This window comes from Diaphorina citri, unplaced genomic scaffold (genome assembly GCF_000475195.1).
Source record: "Diaphorina citri unplaced genomic scaffold, Diaci psyllid genome assembly version 1.1 scaffold147, whole genome shotgun sequence".
Classification (NCBI taxonomy): domain Eukaryota; kingdom Metazoa; phylum Arthropoda; class Insecta; order Hemiptera; family Psyllidae; genus Diaphorina; species Diaphorina citri.
In genome coordinates, this window is record NW_007377584.1 from 200143 (window position 1) to 218239 (window position 18097).

Genomic DNA, 18097 nt, shown 5'->3' on the forward strand with positions numbered 1-18097 from the left:
CGAGATTTTAAATAAATAGTGTGTTCTTCATTTCACCTCTAAAACTTTGTAGGACATTTCAGCTCAACAGAAAAAGGGATAAGAAAAAACAAGGGTGACCACGAAAAAGTGAAACGACACCTATGAAGTCATTTTCACTTTTGGCCAATGAAAATTTAAAAAATTACAGCTCCGTATACTTACTAAATATCCCCTTGTGACCTTTACTTAATCCGTCTTATGCTGGTGTACCTATACGTGATAATTATATGCCATTCTACATTCTGTCGATATTTTGGTGTTCCTATTTGCAGAAGTTAAAGAGGAATGTCTCGCTGAAGCATTTACCAATACGAATCTCAATGTTCACGTTGCCATGGAAACGAGTACTTCAGGTAAAACATCTATGTATTTATTAACTTGTTCAATAAAGCCTGAATGTTTGCAAAAAATCTTAAATTTACTTTCCTTGAATTAATTGCTTAGGCACTAGATAGCATCCCATTTATTTATTAGGTATTAAAAAGTTCAAATTAGACATGTCATGCATACTGTTACTTGTGAATTATGCCTTTGATCGATCTCTAAAACACATTGATTCTATTTTTAGTGGTAGAACCTCCAATACCTCTGGGAGAAATCGTCAAGACGGAAACCATATCCCCAACCAATTCCCCGTTCTACAGCGGAAATATGTTACCACAAACCTCGTCTGGGGTCGAGAGAACACCGGCAAAGAAAAGCACAACCACGGTGAACTACAGCCAAGGAACCCCAGGAGGTAATTCACGCGTTGTAATACTTCGAAGATTTTTAATTATTACACTGGCCTGCAACATGAAACGACCTGAGAGTTGCAAGCCAACTTTTAAACAATTCGCGGGTTTTCGAGGTCGCTGAATCCGAATATGATAACCGTTTTTCTGGGTTGGTACAAAAATCACGTTTTTACGTTTTATCGACCATAGCTTTACGGTTTATTTTTAATTTTAAGAACACCCTGTATACGACCTGGAAATGAACTAGATATATGTAAAATGTTGTGCTGAATCCAAATATGGCCTTAGGTTTCATATAAACCTAACCAAACTCCCGCTATGTCCGGAAATCCGTCGGAAAACGGCAAAAAAGTCACTTTTTTCACATTTTATGCCTAAAGTTTCTATTCTGGTCACTTCAAAAAAATTGGTAAAAAAAATTGCCGGTGGCATTGGGTAACCAACCCAGAAAAACGGTTATCATATTCGGATTCAGCGACTTCGAAAACCCCCGAATTGATTAAAAGTTGCCTTGCAATTCTCCGGTCGTTTCATTTTGCAGGCCAGTGTTATTATTTCATTTTTATTTATTACCCTAGTGATGTCGGGAAGGGATGCTACTCAATTTTCGGTCCGGGTTTCGAACCCGTCTCGCAATCTATGAAAGATTAAAAGTTCATGACAACTCTGTCACCTATGTCAGCCTTTTTTGCTTGACATTTTCACTAATTGGAACTACTCTTTCCCCCAGATGCCAACAGAGGACAGCAGTCTTTCACTGAAGAGGAGTTGCCAGCAGGTAAAATATTTTCCACTCAGTGTTCTGGGACACAAGATCGTATTCATCTGTATGGCCAAAGGCAAACCTAGACCTCACATCACGTGGTTCAAAGATGGCGTCGAGTTATATGCTCATATGTATGTGAACGTAAGTGACATAATGCTGGACCTCTGTTTTGCAATAAAAATAAAATTAAGCACTGATTTAATTAGAAAATACCGTATTTATTTCAATCTCCATATTCACATTTCCGTATAAAATAAGATAAAACACACACATGACACTACTCATATGTATGTGAACGTAAGTGACATAATGCTAGACCTCTGTTTTGCAATAAAAATAAAATTAATCACTGATTTAATTAGAAAATACCGTATTTATTTCAATCTCCATATTCACATTTCCGTATAAAATAAGATAAAACACACACATGACACTTGCGAGACGAAATATCGGATAAACATACCTATAATAATAAGCCTAAATAATTAAAATTTAATGAGATATGTAATGGCAGTTCAATTGAAATAAAAAAAAAGACAAGAAAGTAATATAACAAAGTAGATGATGGGTAAGTATGCAGCAAGAAAAGAAACATTTTCCAATGAAGATAGAGAGATCCCTATTAGAAGAAAATAAAATAAAAAATGCCCAACGAAAACCTTTTTGTGGTGAAACTTCGAAATCCAATTAGTTTAAAATTTCAATTCAAATTGGAACTCGAAGTGTCACTCCGAAAATTAACTAGTCCCAAAATTTCTTCCAGATAACTTACAGAAAATCGACTTAGTCCAGGATTCTACGTGGGAATGGGATTCTGGATTATCTGTATTACGGATCAGTTATGATTCCTCAAGAAAAATAAGCGTAAACTAATACAAAATAATTTGCGTTTCAGTTACATGAATGGCACTACGGAACGGATCGAATAAAGAGCAAAATTGAGATCGATCCAGCTACTCAGATGGACCGACTTAGTCCAGGATTCTACGTGGGAATGGGATTCTGGATTATCTGTATTACGGATCAGTTATGATTCCTCAAGGAAAATAAGCGTAAACTAATACATAATAATTTGCGTTTCAGTTACATGAATGGCACTACGGAACGGATCGAATAAAGAGCAAAATTGAGATCGATCCAGCTACTCAGATGGATGCTGGGATTTATGAATGTTATGCGGACAATATGTACAACGTGGACACCAGAACCTTCAAGACGGACTTCTCTATTACTTTTGATTGAATAGAAATAATAATGATGATTGAAAGCTTAGTCAAAAGACAGACTAAAAAATAATAATAAAAAAAAAGTTTGGTACTTGAAAGAATAACATTATTAAGGTATTGACATAAAGAGCAAAGAGAAAGATAAAAAGAAATAACAAATTTGGCAATGGAGGCTGTTAAAGAGTGGCCCTTTAAGACCAAATAAAACGATACCAAAGTCAAATAAAATAGAAGAAAGCCTTAACTGCTAAATAATGCACTTTTCATTTCATTACTAGTAACCATTATGTATTCAAGTTCAACATTGTGGTCACATTAAGGAAAACAAATTTACTTGCATTTTTGGCATTTTCATTTATTGTGTGAGTATCAAAAAGGAAAATTGTAAACGTAATGAGAAATGTAGTCTGCGCAAAATGGCCGATTTTACAGTTCAATCGGTAATGAGCATACCCATAGGTAATAACAAAATGGACCTTTGAGTTTCCCATGTGATAACCACCGGACCGCAAAAATGCTATTTATTTAAATTACATAGGTACCTATACAATCTAGTATAAAATCATAAAACTTACATATAAACAAAACCGTTCCAAAACAAAAATCCCTTGTTTTAATTGTCTAAATATGAAAAAAAAAAAAAAAAAAAAAAAAAAAAAAAAAAAAAAAAAAAAAAAAAAAAAAAATTTTGCCCGGAAAAACAGGGAATTTGTTATTTCTTTTTATCTTTCTCTTTGCTCTTTATGTCAATACCTTAATAATGTTATTCTTTCAAGTACCAAACTTTTTTTTTATTATTATTTTTTAGTCTGTCTTTTGACTAAGCTTTCAATCATCATTATTATTTCTATTCAATCAAAAGTAATAGAGAAGTCCGTCTTGAAGGTTCTGGTGTCCACGTTGTACATATTGTCCGCATAACATTCATAAATCCCAGCATCCATCTGAGTAGCTGGATCGATCTCAATTTTGCTCTTTATTCGATCCGTTCCGTAGTGCCATTCATGTAACTGAAACGCAAATTATTATGTATTAGTTTACGCTTATTTTCCTTGAGGAATCATAACTGATCCGTAATACAGATAATCCAGAATCCCATTCCCACGTAGAATCCTGGACTAAGTCGATTTTCTGTAAGTTATCTGGAAGAAATTTTGGGACTAGTTAATTTTCGGAGTGACACTTCGAGTTCCAATTTGAATTGAAATTTTAAACTAATTGGATTTCGAAGTTTCACCACAAAAAGGTTTTCGTTGGGCATTTTTTATTTTATTTTCTTCTAATAGGGATCTCTCTATCTTCATTGGAAAATGTTTCTTTTCTTGCTGCATACTTACCCATCATCTACTTTGTTATATTACTTTCTTGTCTTTTTTTTTATTTCAATTGAACTGCCATTACATATCTCATTAAATTTTAATTATTTAGGCTTATTATTATAGGTATGTTTATCCGATATTTCGTCTCGCAAGTGTCATGTGTGTGTTTTATCTTATTTTATACGGAAATGTGAATATGGAGATTGAAATAAATACGGTATTTTCTAATTAAATCAGTGATTAATTTTATTTTTATTGCAAAACAGAGGTCTAGCATTATGTCACTTACGTTCACATACATATGAGTATATAACTCGACGCCATCTTTGAACCACGTGATGTGAGGTCTAGGTTTGCCTTTGGCCATACAGATGAATACGATCTTGTGTCCCAGAACATACTCGTAATCGAAATGGGAATGCATAATGATCTTAGCGCCCTGAGGGATTGAACAGGAACGAATAGTAATGACTCAGTATCACAAATAATGGCTCAGTATCACAGATGGTTCAGTAAACTGTAGAACACACTAGAAAAACGGTGGCCCCATAGGTTTGATTGGACCCAAAATTTAACGAAAATTTCCTGTTCGTATTTTAACGTTTGACCATATTATTGAAATCGGCCGAACTGTACATTTCTCGAGCATCAGTCCTAGAAGAATTTATATTTACAGTTCATAAGGAAGCTTTCTGCAAAGTTTGAGCTACTTCGGGCGCAACGTTTTACACTTAGCGGTCCAACCATCCATTGTCAAGTCTCGGCCCGGGACACTTTGGTTCTAAATAATAATGAACCTCTCTGAACCTGTTCATCAATTACCTATTGTAGGTATTACACTTACGACTCAACCTCAGTGGTTAAGGGGTTGGACTTTGGATCTGGAGGTATGCTTAACACAATTAAAAATTCCTTTATACACTTACGTCATTATTGTTGTAGTATTGCGTTGCATTTTGATCCCGATATTTCCCAGTGATAGGTACTCCTATGCCTTTGATCCGCCCAGTTATCCAGGTTTTCCACTTAGAAGAGTCCCACTTAGACAGGTTCGACTGTATTTTATATCTTCACCTATCAATTCCAATTTATCTTTATCATACATCCTTCTTCCGTTAGTTCCAAGAATGTTTTCCCCTCTATCTTTCTTGGTTCAATATTTTCTTTTATCTTTCCCCAGTTATCCAGGTTTCCCACTTAGACAGGTTCAACTGTATTTTATATCTTCACCTATCAATCCCAATTTATCTTTATCATACATCCTTCTTCCGTTAGTTCCAAGAATGTTTTCCCCTCTATCTTTCTTGGTTCAATATTTTCTTTTATCTTCATTATACTTTCCACAGGTTCTCATTTAGCGCAATGGGGCAACTGTCCTCACTGTGGTCAGAAATATTCGAATCAGTCGGCGCTCAAATATCACGTCCGACTAGTGCATTCAGACTTGACCAATCGCCTTTGTTGCTACCTGTGTCCACGAGCATTTACTCATAGGGACTGTTTTAAGAAACATATGTGGGAGCGACATAAAGTCCGCATTTGAGTCGACATTTTAACGATCTGAGATGGGAACCTCAGTCACTATTTTATTAGTTTAAACTAAGTTTTCAACGAATCATGATGTGTTTAGTTGGGTGGAAATGCACGGATTCGGTTCAAACTTGATCGAAACTTATAAAATGGAGACTGAGGTTCCAAGTCTAAATTTCACTTTTTAAACATATTAAAGGACGTATTAAGGTAGGCTTTATTTCGTGAGAAAGATCTTTTAAAGTAAATTAATGGATCTTCATAAACTGCTTTGTTTGTTAGATTTTTACGAATCGTGTAAGTTTTGTTTTATTTTCTCGTATTTTTGTTTAATCGAAAATTGATCAGGTATATTTATTTAGTTTTTTCCTTCAGTCTTTCCACCAAGTGCAATGCTTTCATGAGAAAATACAATATATTTTTCGATATTAAGGTATCTTAGACTCTTAGACTACTCTTAAAATCAGTTGCCTTGGTAACGGCAAAAATTAGTTCTAAGAGTAAAATAAGTGCAAATTTTCGTTTTTAAAACGATATTGTTATGTAGGTAATGTTAGTTATGTTTAATTTATTATATATTTTTTTAGATTGTATTTAACGAAAATTTCCTGTTCGTATTTTAACATTTGACCATATGATTGAAATCGGCCGAACTGTACATTTCTCGAGCATCAGTCTTAGAAGAATTTATATTTATAGCTCATAAGGAAGCTTTCTGCAAAGTTTGAGCGACTTCGGGCGCAACGTTTTACATTTAGCGGTCCAACCATCCATTGTCAAGCCTCGGCCCGGGACACTTTTCTGAAAAATAATTGAACCTCTCTGAACCTGTTCATCAATTACCTATTGTAGGTATTACACTTACGAATCAACCTCAGTGGTTAACGGGTTTGACTTTGGATCTGGAGGTATGCTCAATACAATCAAAAAATCATTTTAATACACTTACGTCATTATTGTTGTAGTATTGCGTTGCATTTTGATCCCGATATTTCCCAGTGATAGGTACTCCTATGCCTTTGATCCGTGATATTAAGGTATCTTAGACTACTCTTAAAATCAGTTGCCTTGGTAACGGCAAAAATTAGTTCTAAGAGTATAATAAGTGCAAATTTTCGTTTTTAAAACGATATTGTTATGTAGGTAATGTTAGTTATGTTTAATTTATTATATATTTTTTTAGATTGTCTTTGATCCGACTCTTACTCCCTCTTCCCCTCCCCCGCTTCCCTGAAGTCCAGGGAAGTTCGATCAGGATTGAGAATAGTAGGGCTAACACCAGCGCTAATCTCATTGTAGTGGTCACAAAATACTTCTGAAATCATAAATAATGAAATAGGCATAATTTTCACCATGAAATTGTTTCATCTTTGTGAAAAAGCCATTTGGTAGGTAGGTAGGTACCTAACTTTTCTCTTTAAACCTATAGTGCGTACTCGGTACCACTCATCATGTAGGTAATATTATTTTAATCTCCTAGCGTAGGTACACCTACTGGTAGGTGTAGGTAGCGTAGGTACAAATAATTAATTTAAGATTTAAAAATAAAATTATAATTACCTATAATTTGCTGGAACTCCTGACACACTCACCTTACTAGTTTTATCCGGACTATTCCGGACCTTTGCAAAATAAACTGGAGCACAAATTAATCGCTCCAAGCTCAAGGTTGGTTGAATTAAAAACTTAATTTATTGCGGCCACTTAACGTAATAGATCTTTTTTTTTTCGTTGTGTGTTTCATTTTCAATATCTCCCTCATTTGCACGATTTTGTATGTTAGATAATATTAATATTGTTCAGCTTTGTTGTTTCTTCGCGTCCATAAGAATTTCTATCTCTTGCATGTTTCTTTAACTATTATTTTATTTAAATTTAAAAGGAATTTGATAATATTACCTACCAATGAAGTCAACAGTTTTGTGATTGCCAAATCTTCCCGACAATAATTTTATGGTATTACTGCGCGTTCAAATGTACAGGATGGCCGATTCTACCTCATTTTATTATTTTTTTTTTTGCGATCAGACTTGCCAAAGCGTTACCTATTATTATTCTTATTTGTTCACATGAGCATGTTGTGGGATCAACTTTTTTACAAAAAAATTCTCTTCCTTTTTTCAGAACGTCTCGGACGCCGGCCTTGTCCTCTTTGTTTAAAAATCATCAGCAACAAATCCAATCTGCTCAAACACATACGCATTCGTCACAACACAGATTATTATGACCAAGCCAAGTGTCCGAAGTGTTACAAGAATTTCAAGAACAAATATAGTCTTCGCGCCCATATAAATATTTATCACAAGGAGAACACCGTACAGACGATGAACAGCGGTGAATTCAATAATGTGAAAGAAGACCAGTATAGTTACAGCAATATTTTGGAACCTCCACCAATGATGGCTCAGCCAACGTCAATGACTGAACAATACTTTGGTATTATGAGTACGACAAACTTACCAAACATGAATACAACAAACTTACCTAACCTAAATACAACAAACCTACCAAACCTAAATACAAACCTATCAAACCTGACTACCACAAGCCTACCTCCTGAATCTATTTCTCTCAGTACGATGAATTCCCTAAGCTCCCCTGTGTTTCTAACGCAATCACTGACTTCATCTGCAATGTCTTCTACCTCCTGAGATTTCCTCATGACAAATTCGTTGTAATTTGTCCCTGGGCCCCCGGAAACTGCCCCTGATTTCATTTAGGAGAGCTTTCGAAAGACTTACTAAATTTTTCTTGTTTTTAGTTTTGTAGGCAAGTTTTTATATTATAGCGCTTTATTTAGACTTTCGACGTTGAGCCATTCAAGAAAGTCAATTTATAAAATGTGAACTTCTCTCTCTCCAGCCTGTTATCCAGAGCAATATTTAATCTGTCAGTTTTTTTTTTTTTTTTTTTTTTTTTTTATTTTTATGTCTTTTGAGAAGGGCTAAATAGAAAATTTGAAGTTTTTATGGAACGCGATCCTGGGGATAAGTGACTTTTTAGTGTCTTGTTGATCCTATTCTCGGGCGCAAGTACTTTTACATATTAAATTTGACAGTGTTCCATGACACTCAACTTTACCCTATCAAAAATTGACTGCACTGTAGGTACCTATCTATTAATTTTATTGTTTCATAGAGATCACAGCTACCTATCATAACACGTGTGTAGGTATGGGTCCCTACCCTACGTAGCATAGGTAGGTACCTATTCGCTAACAGGTAGGTACCTTCTAGGGAGGAAGGTACGAGTAGGTACTTGGTTTGCTGGTCCATTATTTCGTAGACGATTTTTGCATTTGGGTAAAAATTATGCACAGAGAGCCAGAGAGGTTCGAATTTTTTGACGATATCTAAAGTAATAAGACTAAAAAAATAGCAAATTTGACAGAATAAATAGCCAGTTTTTGTTTGCAGGTAAATGTTTGTCACTTACCCTGAATGCATCTCGAAGTTCTTTCTCTTCTTGGTCCGCAGTTTTCTCTTCGGTTGTAGCTCCCATGTTGTAGACAATTTCCACAAATTCCTCGAAACTAAAATAACCATCCCCTGGAACACAAAAGTAAACCTTCTAGCACATACATTGGTAATTGGTCAAAGAAACAAGAGTATACTTATTTATACTTTCCATTTTTTACTTATTGTTGAGGTATTCTTCTTTCTTGGTGAAAGAAGAGTTTCTACCTGGAGCTTTCTATGCCCTTAAACACAAGAATACCTTGAAAATTCCCGATTCCATTGGTATCAAAAGAAGAAGCCAGATGCTACCTGTGCTTAAATGCAGTTTTGCATTACAAACAAAGATACTATAATTGGAATTTTTTAATTGTGTTAAAGCATCCTTAAATGCTTGTCACAAATTAATATCGTTCCCCAATTATTACACCTATAATTTTTATGACCTGACTGTTACAAAAATCTTTAATGACTTCGTAAAATGAAAAAGAGTTTCTACTAGTCAAGTTTAATCTAAGATTCCTTAATGCCCTTGTATTAATTACGGGTTTGTACAATGTACACCCATCTAAGCGTAGGTGTCACAAAAGTCCCTTAGAAAGGTTACAAAAATCTTTAATGACTTCGTAAAATGAAAAAGAGTTTCTACTAGTCAAGTTTAAGCTAAGATTCCTTAATGCCCTTGTATTAATTACGGGTTTGTACAATGTACACCCATCTAAGCGTAGGTGTCACAAAAGTCCCTTAGAAAGATTATCATTAATTACATACTCGTACACTTATTGCTTTCTATTATTTTAGTAGTTATAGTTTCGCTTTTTTTAAAGGTAATCTTCCGTAGTAGCTATGTACGAATATCTAGGCCTATAAAATGTCAGAATAATTCATTAATTATTCATTAAAGAAGTCTGAAAACTTCTCTACCTTCTTTCATTTTTTATGTACTTATTCACAAGTCGCCTGGAGTGAAGCAATTTTTTCTTCTCTTACTGAGAAGCTTGCAAAGTTTGTAATATGAACTATTTTAATTGCTGTAATGAGAGGAAAAGAAGAGAAAAGTTTAAAGCTATGGGAGGAAAAGTATAAAATGAGGAATGTGCAAATCTTGAACTTTTTTCTGAAGGCAGTTCTGAAGTTTCAGTTAGTGTTTGTCATTTGTGTGCAGCATGAACTATTTTAATTGGTGTAAAGAGAGGAAAGGGGGAGAAAAGTTTAAAGCTATGGAAGGAAAAAGTATAAAATGAGGAATGTGCAAATCTTGAACTTTTTTCTGAAGGCAGTTCTGAAGTTTCAGTTAGTGTTTGTCATTTGTGTGCAGCTTGTATTGACTTTTAACCACTTGTTGAATTTGGTTTTATAGGACCTTTTGTAACTGAACATACCTATGATGAAAATTTTGATAATTATGGTGGAAATTTAAACTTGTTTATTTGGCTAAAAATAGCGGACTTGAATAGATTTGTCTCATACTTTGTCCGCTGAGAAAGTAGAGTTTTCATTTTCTCAGGATAATTGTTATTAGTTGCTTGGACGCATAAGTCCAAAAAATCCTGAGAAAAATTTCCGAGAAGTGACAAACTTGGCAGTTATTTCAATTCTTATCATATTGACTTTTAACCACTTGTTGAATTTGGTTTTATAGGACCTTTTGTAACTGAACATACCTATGATGAAAATTTTGATAATTATGGTGGAAATTTAAACTTGTTTATTTGGCTAAAAATAGCGGACTTGAATAGATTTGTCTCATACTTTGTCCGCTGAGAAAGTAGAGTTTTCATTTTCTCAGGATAATTGTTATTAGTTGCTTGGACGCATAAGTCCAAAAAATCCTGAGAAAAATTTCCGAGAAGTGACAAACTTGGCAGTTATTTCAATTCTTATCAAAAATACTCTTCTTTGGTGTCCAGTAAATAACAGAGTTACACATTTCTGTTATAAAATGAAATTGAACGAAAACTTAGTAAGATATTGGAACCCACAAAGCCGAGAGTCTAACCCACATTGGTCAACCCGTTTGGAAGGGTCGAATCCCCATTAGGTGGGTTGAACCCAGTTTGGATGGGTTTAAGCTGTAGCGGGCTGTTGCTGTTGGTCCTCTTCTTCTTCCTCATCATCAAATCCATCCGATGGTTCCCCCAAGGCGTGTACAAACTCTGAAAGAGGAACATAGGAGACTTTCAGAATTCAGCATTTTAGACTTCAGAATTCAGCATTTTAGATTAACTTATCTTATGAATCTGAATTCCAATTGGTTAATCCTTTTTATTACATGCTCAAAAAGTAAAAATGCTAACCCATAAGGTAGTAGTGTAGACGTTGGTATAAAAAAAAGAAAAAAAAAAACCCCATCTTCAAGTAGTGGCGTGGTCAAATTATCAATCTAATGAAGATGAACCCTCTGATTTGGTTGGGTTCAAACCGACACCTTCAGCCTTTCGGTCTAGCGCTTTAACCCCTTTGCTACAGAGATAGACCGATAGACACTAGTATACTGTGTAAGAACAAAAAAAACCTATCTTCAAGTGGCGTGGTCAAATTATCAATCTAATGAAGATGAACCCTCTGATTTGGTTGGGTTTAAACCGACACCTTCAGCCTTTCGGTCTAGCGCTTTAACCCCTTTGCTACAGAGATAGACCGATAGACACTAGTATACTGTGTAAGAACTTACCGTTGAAATCAATTCTACCATCTCCATCAACGTCTACTTCCTTAATCATATCTTCAACTGAAACAAAAGACAGAAAAGTTCAATCTTTTGTGTTTTCATTTGTAAAATGTGCAGACCAAACTATTTTATCCTAAACGGTTTGGCCTGCAACATATACAATAATTTCTGTTCAAATTTCACCTTATCTCATACTTAGACCTTGATCTCACGTCACTGATATCACAGTATTACCAAGATAAGGTAGCTAGTTTAACTACCTACCTTATCATGGGCTCATAGCTCTTAATTAATCACAACGCACTTGCCACGAATCAAGGAGTCCGGGTTCAAACCCCAGAACCTTGATCTCACGTCACTGATATCACAGTATTACCGATTTGTCCCTGCTAGTACAGTTAGCGAAGGTTGTGGATTCTTATTCCGGGGACTACAATTCGATTCCCTGCGGCGACAAGAAAAGTACTTCATCTAAAGTCGTTTGTAAGATTTATCGATCTTTACTTGGGTGCTTGTAATATTATTTTAGGACGTAGGTTAAATGGGAGAAAAGTTGAGGTGAAAATGCCGAAAAACGCTGAAATTCTGTTTCGTGTTAATATAGGCCGGGCGGCGCTTCGAACTCTTGACGTTCGCGCACCTCCCGGCACGCTTGGTACTTACTTTCTTCTTCAGATAAATCTTCTCCCAAACATTGCAGTACAGCTCTTAGATCTGAAGCACTGATGTAGCCTCTGTTGTGTTTGTCAAATACCTGACACGAAAATGGAAAAATGTTAGATTTTAATTTTCTATCATTTTACAAAATGAGGGACCGGTTAAAACAATATATGGGTCGGAGTTAACAATGGAAAAATATAAAATTTGAGCCTCGCTACTGAAATAGAGAAAGGGCGCGACTCTGAACAAATAATAAAAAAAAAAAAAACAGATGCTGCCTCAAAGTGCTTGTTTTGCATTACAAACAAAGATACTATAATTGGAATTTTTAATTGTGTTAAAGCATCCTTAAATGCTTGTCACAAATTAATATCGTTCCCCAATTATTACACCTATAATTTTTATGACCTGACTTGGACTTGAACCACCAACCTCCAGATCCAAAGTCTAACGCGTTAACCACTGCACCACAGTGGTTCATGATACTATAATTTCCAGCTTTCTTACCGTTGATATCTACTTCCTCAAGCATTTGCTGCAATTCCTCTTCCCTAGCGAACTGCCCGAGACTTCTCATCACTCTCCCCAATTCTTCTTTCGTTATACTGCCGTCCCCATCCTTGTCAAACAGTCTGAAAGCTTCTTTGAATTCTACAATCAAAAAGACAGGGGAATTAGAATAAAGCATTGTTGTTGTATAAAAGGAATTGTTAAACGAAAAGAATTGCCTAAAGTGCCTTGCTTGAACCCCGTCCCCATCCTTGTCAAACAGTCTGAAAGCTTCTTTGAATTCTACAATCGAAAAGACAGGGGAATTAGAATAAAGCATTGTTGTTGTATAAAAGGAATTGTTAAACGAAAAGAATTGCCTAAAGTGCCTTGCTTGAACTCAATGTATAGTCCTGAAATGATAAAACAATGAGTAAGCTCAAAATTTCCAAATTTGGATTTATTTTACCACGTGTGTAAACCAAAATGAGTCAACAAAAACATCCCATTGAAATAGGAAGTGGTTAGGGGTCCAAAAAAAATCTAGGATTGGGAGTTGGAGATAACCTCCACAAGAAAATTGAGGGGATGATCGAAAAAAGAGCGAAAGTCTAAAATTTGAGTTTTGAGAAAATTGCGTTTGATGAAAATATAATTCCTTAGCACATCATGAGTTGGTTTACAAAAACTCGTGTAACTCCGTGAAAAAAAGGAGCTATCAGAGTAAGCTCAAAATTTCCAAATTTGGATTTATTTTACCACGTGTGTAAACCAAAATAAGTCAACAAAAACATCCCATTGAAATAGGAAGTGATTAGGGGTCCCAAAAAGCTAGGATTGGGAGTTGGAGGATAACCTCCACAAGAAAATTGAGGGGATGATCGAAAAAAGGGCGAAAGTCTAAAATTTGAGTTTTGAGAAAATTGCGTTTGATGAAAAGATAATTCCTTAGCACATCATGAGTTGGTTTACAAAAACTCGTGTAAGTAACTCCGTGAAAAAAGGAGCTATCAATATGATTCTTTTTCTGTTCGACGCAGAACAATATTGTGGATCCAAAAATGCAATAATCAGAGGAGCTATCAATATGATTCTTTTTCTGTTCGACGCAGAACAATATTGTGGATCCAAAAATGCAATAATCAGAAAAAGAGCAAAAGTCGACCTTTGCCCTCCCTATTACGCGTTAGGTCTCACCGTTCATCTGAGCCTTGGAAATTTCGGCCGGAGTTTTTCTCAGGCTCGGTGTGCTGATCAGTGGCGGTCTAACAGGCTCTTTCGGAGTGGTATGGTTAGCTATGACTGGAGAGGGGGCGTGGTCAGGTAGGTCCAGGACCTTGGGTGTTGGTTGTGGATTTGACACGGCTCCCGTTGGCACTGGTGTGGGGGTGTCCGCCTCCACTGTGTCTGTCCTGGTTGTTCGCGTCTGGTGAAAAAAAGTAGGTAAATTGTAAAAGGTAAATATTGTAAAATGAACAATTGTAAATAAACTAAATTATATGTAGTTTAATCTGTTGATATGTACCTACCACATTTTACCCCATATAACTTCATTGATAGAAGGTACCTAGGTAATTTGTACTATCTTTTGCTGACACAATTGAAAATAGAAATGACGTCTTTTTAATGTCACTACTGGACTCGAACTCAAGCCCCCTTGGGTTCCGAGTCTAACGTTCTACTTCTAGGCTGCTGGGGTTGGTTACAAAACTTATTTAATATCGTGAAGAACAGGGGGTTTCAGGGCCTAGATGTTGTTCAAAGGCCTGTCTAACTGTCTCATGCAGTCTTTTTACTTCTTTTTCTCCTTCTTCTATTTATTCTCTTTCTTCTTCCTCTTCTTCATTATTAACGGTTCATGATTTCGTCATTGCTGCACTCCATTTTAACTTTGTTTTACTGCACAACAAGACAACACCGGGTATGTACCTACACTCTAATTTAATATCGTGAAGAAAAGGGAGTTTCAGGGCCTAGATGTTGTTCAAAGGCCTGTCTAACTGTCTCATGCAGTCTTTTTCCTTCTTTTTCTCCTTCTATTTATTCTCTTTCTTCTTCCTCTTCTTCTTTATTGACGGTTCATGATTTCGTCATTGCTGCACTCCATTTTAACTTTGTTTTACTGCACAACAAGACAACACCGGGTATGTACCTACACTCTACATTGTCCAATTTTTTTTGACAATTTTTCCCCCTAGCTTCAGGAATTAAAACCGAATAAAATATACATTATTAGAATAAACTGTGGAAAAAATAACTCCACATTGTTCATTTCTACTGCATATTTCGATTGCTTTTATCCCTCTGAGGTCTGTCATATTTTCAAATTGCATGTGTTGAATGATGGGATGAATGAAGTCATATTTGAAGGAGTACCCTTAGATAGATAGCAAAATTGAAGAGTAGGAGAGAAAAGGGATAGATAGAGGGAGAGAGAGAGATAGGGAGAGCGAGAGAGAGCGAGAATAAGAGAGAGAGAGGGAGAGAGAGCGAAAATAAGAGAGAGAGAGGGAGGGGGAGAGAGAAGGGGATAAGAGAGAAAGAGAGAGGATAAGAAAGAGAAAGAGAATTAGAGGGGATAAGAGTGAAAGAAAGGATAGAAAGAGAGGCAGAAGAGGGAAGAGAGAACTTGTAAAAACTTTCACCCGAGTCATATTTGAAGGAGTACCCTTAGATAGATAGCTAAATTGAAGAGGAGGAGAGAAAAGGGATAGATAGAGAGGGGGAGAGAGAGAGGGAGAGAAAGAGGGAGAGAGAGATAGGGAGAGAGAGAGAGAGATAGGGAGAGAGAGAGAGCGAGAATAAGAGAGAGAGAGGGAGAGAGAGCGAAAATATATATAGAGAGAGAGAGAGAGAGAGAGAAGGGGATAAGAGAGAAAGAGAGAGGTTAAGAAAGAGAATTAGAGGGGATAAGAGTGAAAGAAAGGATAGAAAGAGAGGCAGAAGAGGGAAGAGAGAACTTGTAAAAACTTTCACCCTTGTCTTGTTTCTTGTTCACCTAATTTAATTTTATCAAAAGAGAAAATTGTTAACAATTTTGACAAGTTCATTTTTATTTTCACGGATGACGGAATTTTAATAGTGAAGGAAGAATTTACAGCGTGCTTCAAAATGTCACACCTAAGATAGGATGGGATAGAATAGAATAGAACACTCGTATACCTTGTTTATCCTGCCCGAATGAGACTAAAAAGTCCCTTTACCTCAGCTGTTATGTTGAAATCAAGACCCTATATTAGTCCATTTCTTTCTTCCGAAAATCAGCTTTTTTAAAGGTTAACGTCAATTTAGTGTTTTGAAAGATTTTCAGTGTGAATTTCCCAGGTTATTGGTTATAAAATGGCTTTCGGTCAACACTCGAAAAGCCGTAGAATAAAATGATTTTAAAATTCCAGATTTGTATTTTAACTCCAACACAAATGTATGGAAAGAAAGTGCTCTCGTATAAAATCAACAAAATGTGGGTTACTAGTTTTAATTGTGATATGAGAAATGTAAACAGCGGATTTTGAAATGTATTCTGTACTCACTGTTGTGTTCCACCAGGGGTCCATTTTTGAAAGATATATGGCGTTGTACAGTGTTCAGTAGAATACTTTGACCTACGTATGACCGGAATTTAACAAACCCCAAATTTAGAGGGAAAAGTGTTTACTGTTTAATCACCGTTTTTATTTCGTAGCAATAAAACAACGGCTACATTCACTTGGTTCGGTCAAAATGACGGTTTGTATTTTCGGAGAGCGGAGTTATCTACCTGTACTTACTTAGAAAAATTGAAAGAGTTTGAATTAAAGTTCTTTTCGACACACCCTATTATCACAGTTTTTATTTCGTAGCAATAAAACAACGGCTTCACTAAACAATTCACTTGGTCCGGTCAATTAATGACGGTGTATTTTCGGAGAGCGGAGTTATCTACCTGTACTTACTTAGAAAAATTGAAAGAGTTTGAATTAAAGTTCTTTTCGACACACCCTATGTGTCAACTTGATGAACTTGAATATGAAACAAGCAGAAGAGATAAAATGGGAGATAGTATTATTATTTTGAATTATGCTATACCTAGTTTGTGTTCGAAATATTGTTTTCCATAAAATGCGGGGAGTAATTTAAATTTGAAACTTGTACTTTCGACCAAGCCATGCATCATTAAACTTGATTACGTATCTCTGTGGAACATAACTCCGAGCGTAAAGGCTTTGAGCAATGACCAGCCAGAGACTAAATTTTCAGCACACATTTTACCTATTTTTAAATCAATATAAAAGCTAAAAAAAAGAAAAAAAAACGGGTCAACAAGTCAACAATTTGGAAGTTTAAATAGAAACATCCTTAAGGGGACTTTGGTAAAAAATAAATAAACAAAAGCAAACATTCCAAATACAAAATCGCCAATTTAAAATTATTTGGACTTCACTTCGTTCGGTCAAATCACTAAGCAAACCGATCTCTCCCTACAAAGAAATTCGACATAATATATAAATTATCTCAGAACAGAATGATAACCCTGTCGTTGAGGAAAGTCATTTCATAGGGTCATTGAAAATGTCATCTCGGAAAGGAAAGTTTGTCGACTAGTTGCCAAAAGATTTGAACAATAAAGATAGTAATTAGAGCAAATGAAACAAACATACAGTATCATTGTACGCAAAACAGCTTTGTGATTACAGTTCTTTCGCTTTTTAAACGCGAAAGAAAAAGGAAAATAAATATTTCACGAAAAAAATAAACATGTATTTAAATAGCGAATGAAGTTAAAAACGTCAAAAAAAGAAACATACCCGTGAAATATTTTCGTATTTCGTATTTATTACTGTAGATCGTTCTTCTTTTGATTATTTTGAATCTTCTACCTTTTTTTTCTCTAACAAAAGGAAAATAAATATTTCACGAAAAAAATAAATATGTATTTAAATAGCGAATGAAGTTAAAAACGTCAAAAAAAAAGAAACATACCCGTGAAATATTTTGTTCATTTTCAATATACGTTATCCGTATTTATTACTGTAGATCGTTCTTCTTTTGATTATTTTGAATCTTCTACCTTTTTTTTCTCTAATTTTTTTTTCAAACTTGTTTGGTAAGTACTATAATAATTCAGTTTAAATTTTAAAAAATGAGCAAAATTACTTTTTTGTCAGAAAAAAACACCATCTTCATTAATTGATCAAGGAAGAAACCACTTCGTAATTTGAAAATTTTATTGCATCTCCGAGATCA

General features: G+C 35.3%; 4 protein-coding genes across 5 annotated transcripts in view; 2 read left to right on the forward strand and 2 right to left on the reverse strand.

Annotated features, from left to right (window-relative positions):
- The window catches only part of LOC103505040 (protein tramtrack, beta isoform-like), a 39435-nt gene extending 30949 nt beyond the window's left edge, over window positions 1–8486 (forward strand). The window contains exons 8-11 of one of the 2 annotated variants that reach the window (XM_008469346.3): window positions 294–374; window positions 590–760; window positions 1489–1536; window positions 7724–8486. In XM_008469346.3, coding sequence (XP_008467568.1) covers window positions 294–374; window positions 590–760; window positions 1489–1536; window positions 7724–8250 — 827 coding nt within the window. In that variant the 3' untranslated portion in view covers window positions 8251–8486. Of the gene's footprint in view, window positions 1–293; window positions 375–589; window positions 761–1488; window positions 1537–5415; window positions 5940–7723 lie in introns of those variants that run through there. The other variant, XM_008469347.3, reaches the window with a different exon arrangement.
- Window positions 1552–3376, forward strand: LOC108251845 (immunoglobulin domain-containing protein oig-4-like; the record flags this gene model as incomplete). The annotated part of the gene is made up of 2 exons (XM_017442239.2): window positions 1552–1665; window positions 2608–3376. Coding segments are annotated over 2 exons (273 nt in total), but the record flags the coding sequence as incomplete, so codon positions are not given.
- Window positions 3468–5069, reverse strand: LOC103505041 (immunoglobulin domain-containing protein oig-4). Its single transcript, XM_026820446.1, has 3 exons — window positions 4996–5069; window positions 4359–4508; window positions 3468–3760 (listed from the first exon to the last, which is right to left on the reverse strand). Exons 2-3 carry the CDS (start codon window positions 4491–4493, stop codon window positions 3602–3604), a joined length of 294 nt encoding a protein of 97 aa, XP_026676247.1. The 5' UTR covers window positions 4494–4508; window positions 4996–5069; the 3' UTR covers window positions 3468–3601.
- Window positions 8487–10739: 2253 nt separating the features above from the next.
- Window positions 10740–14428, reverse strand: LOC103505048 (calmodulin-like). The gene is made up of 6 exons (XM_026820444.1): window positions 14414–14428; window positions 14072–14300; window positions 12799–13036; window positions 12389–12516; window positions 11729–11785; window positions 10740–11210 (listed from the first exon to the last, which is right to left on the reverse strand). The coding sequence occupies exons 1-6, from the start codon at window positions 14426–14428 to the stop codon at window positions 11122–11124; spliced, it is 756 nt and encodes a 251-aa protein (XP_026676245.1). The 3' UTR covers window positions 10740–11121.
- Between the last annotated feature and the right edge of the window lie 3669 nt (window positions 14429–18097).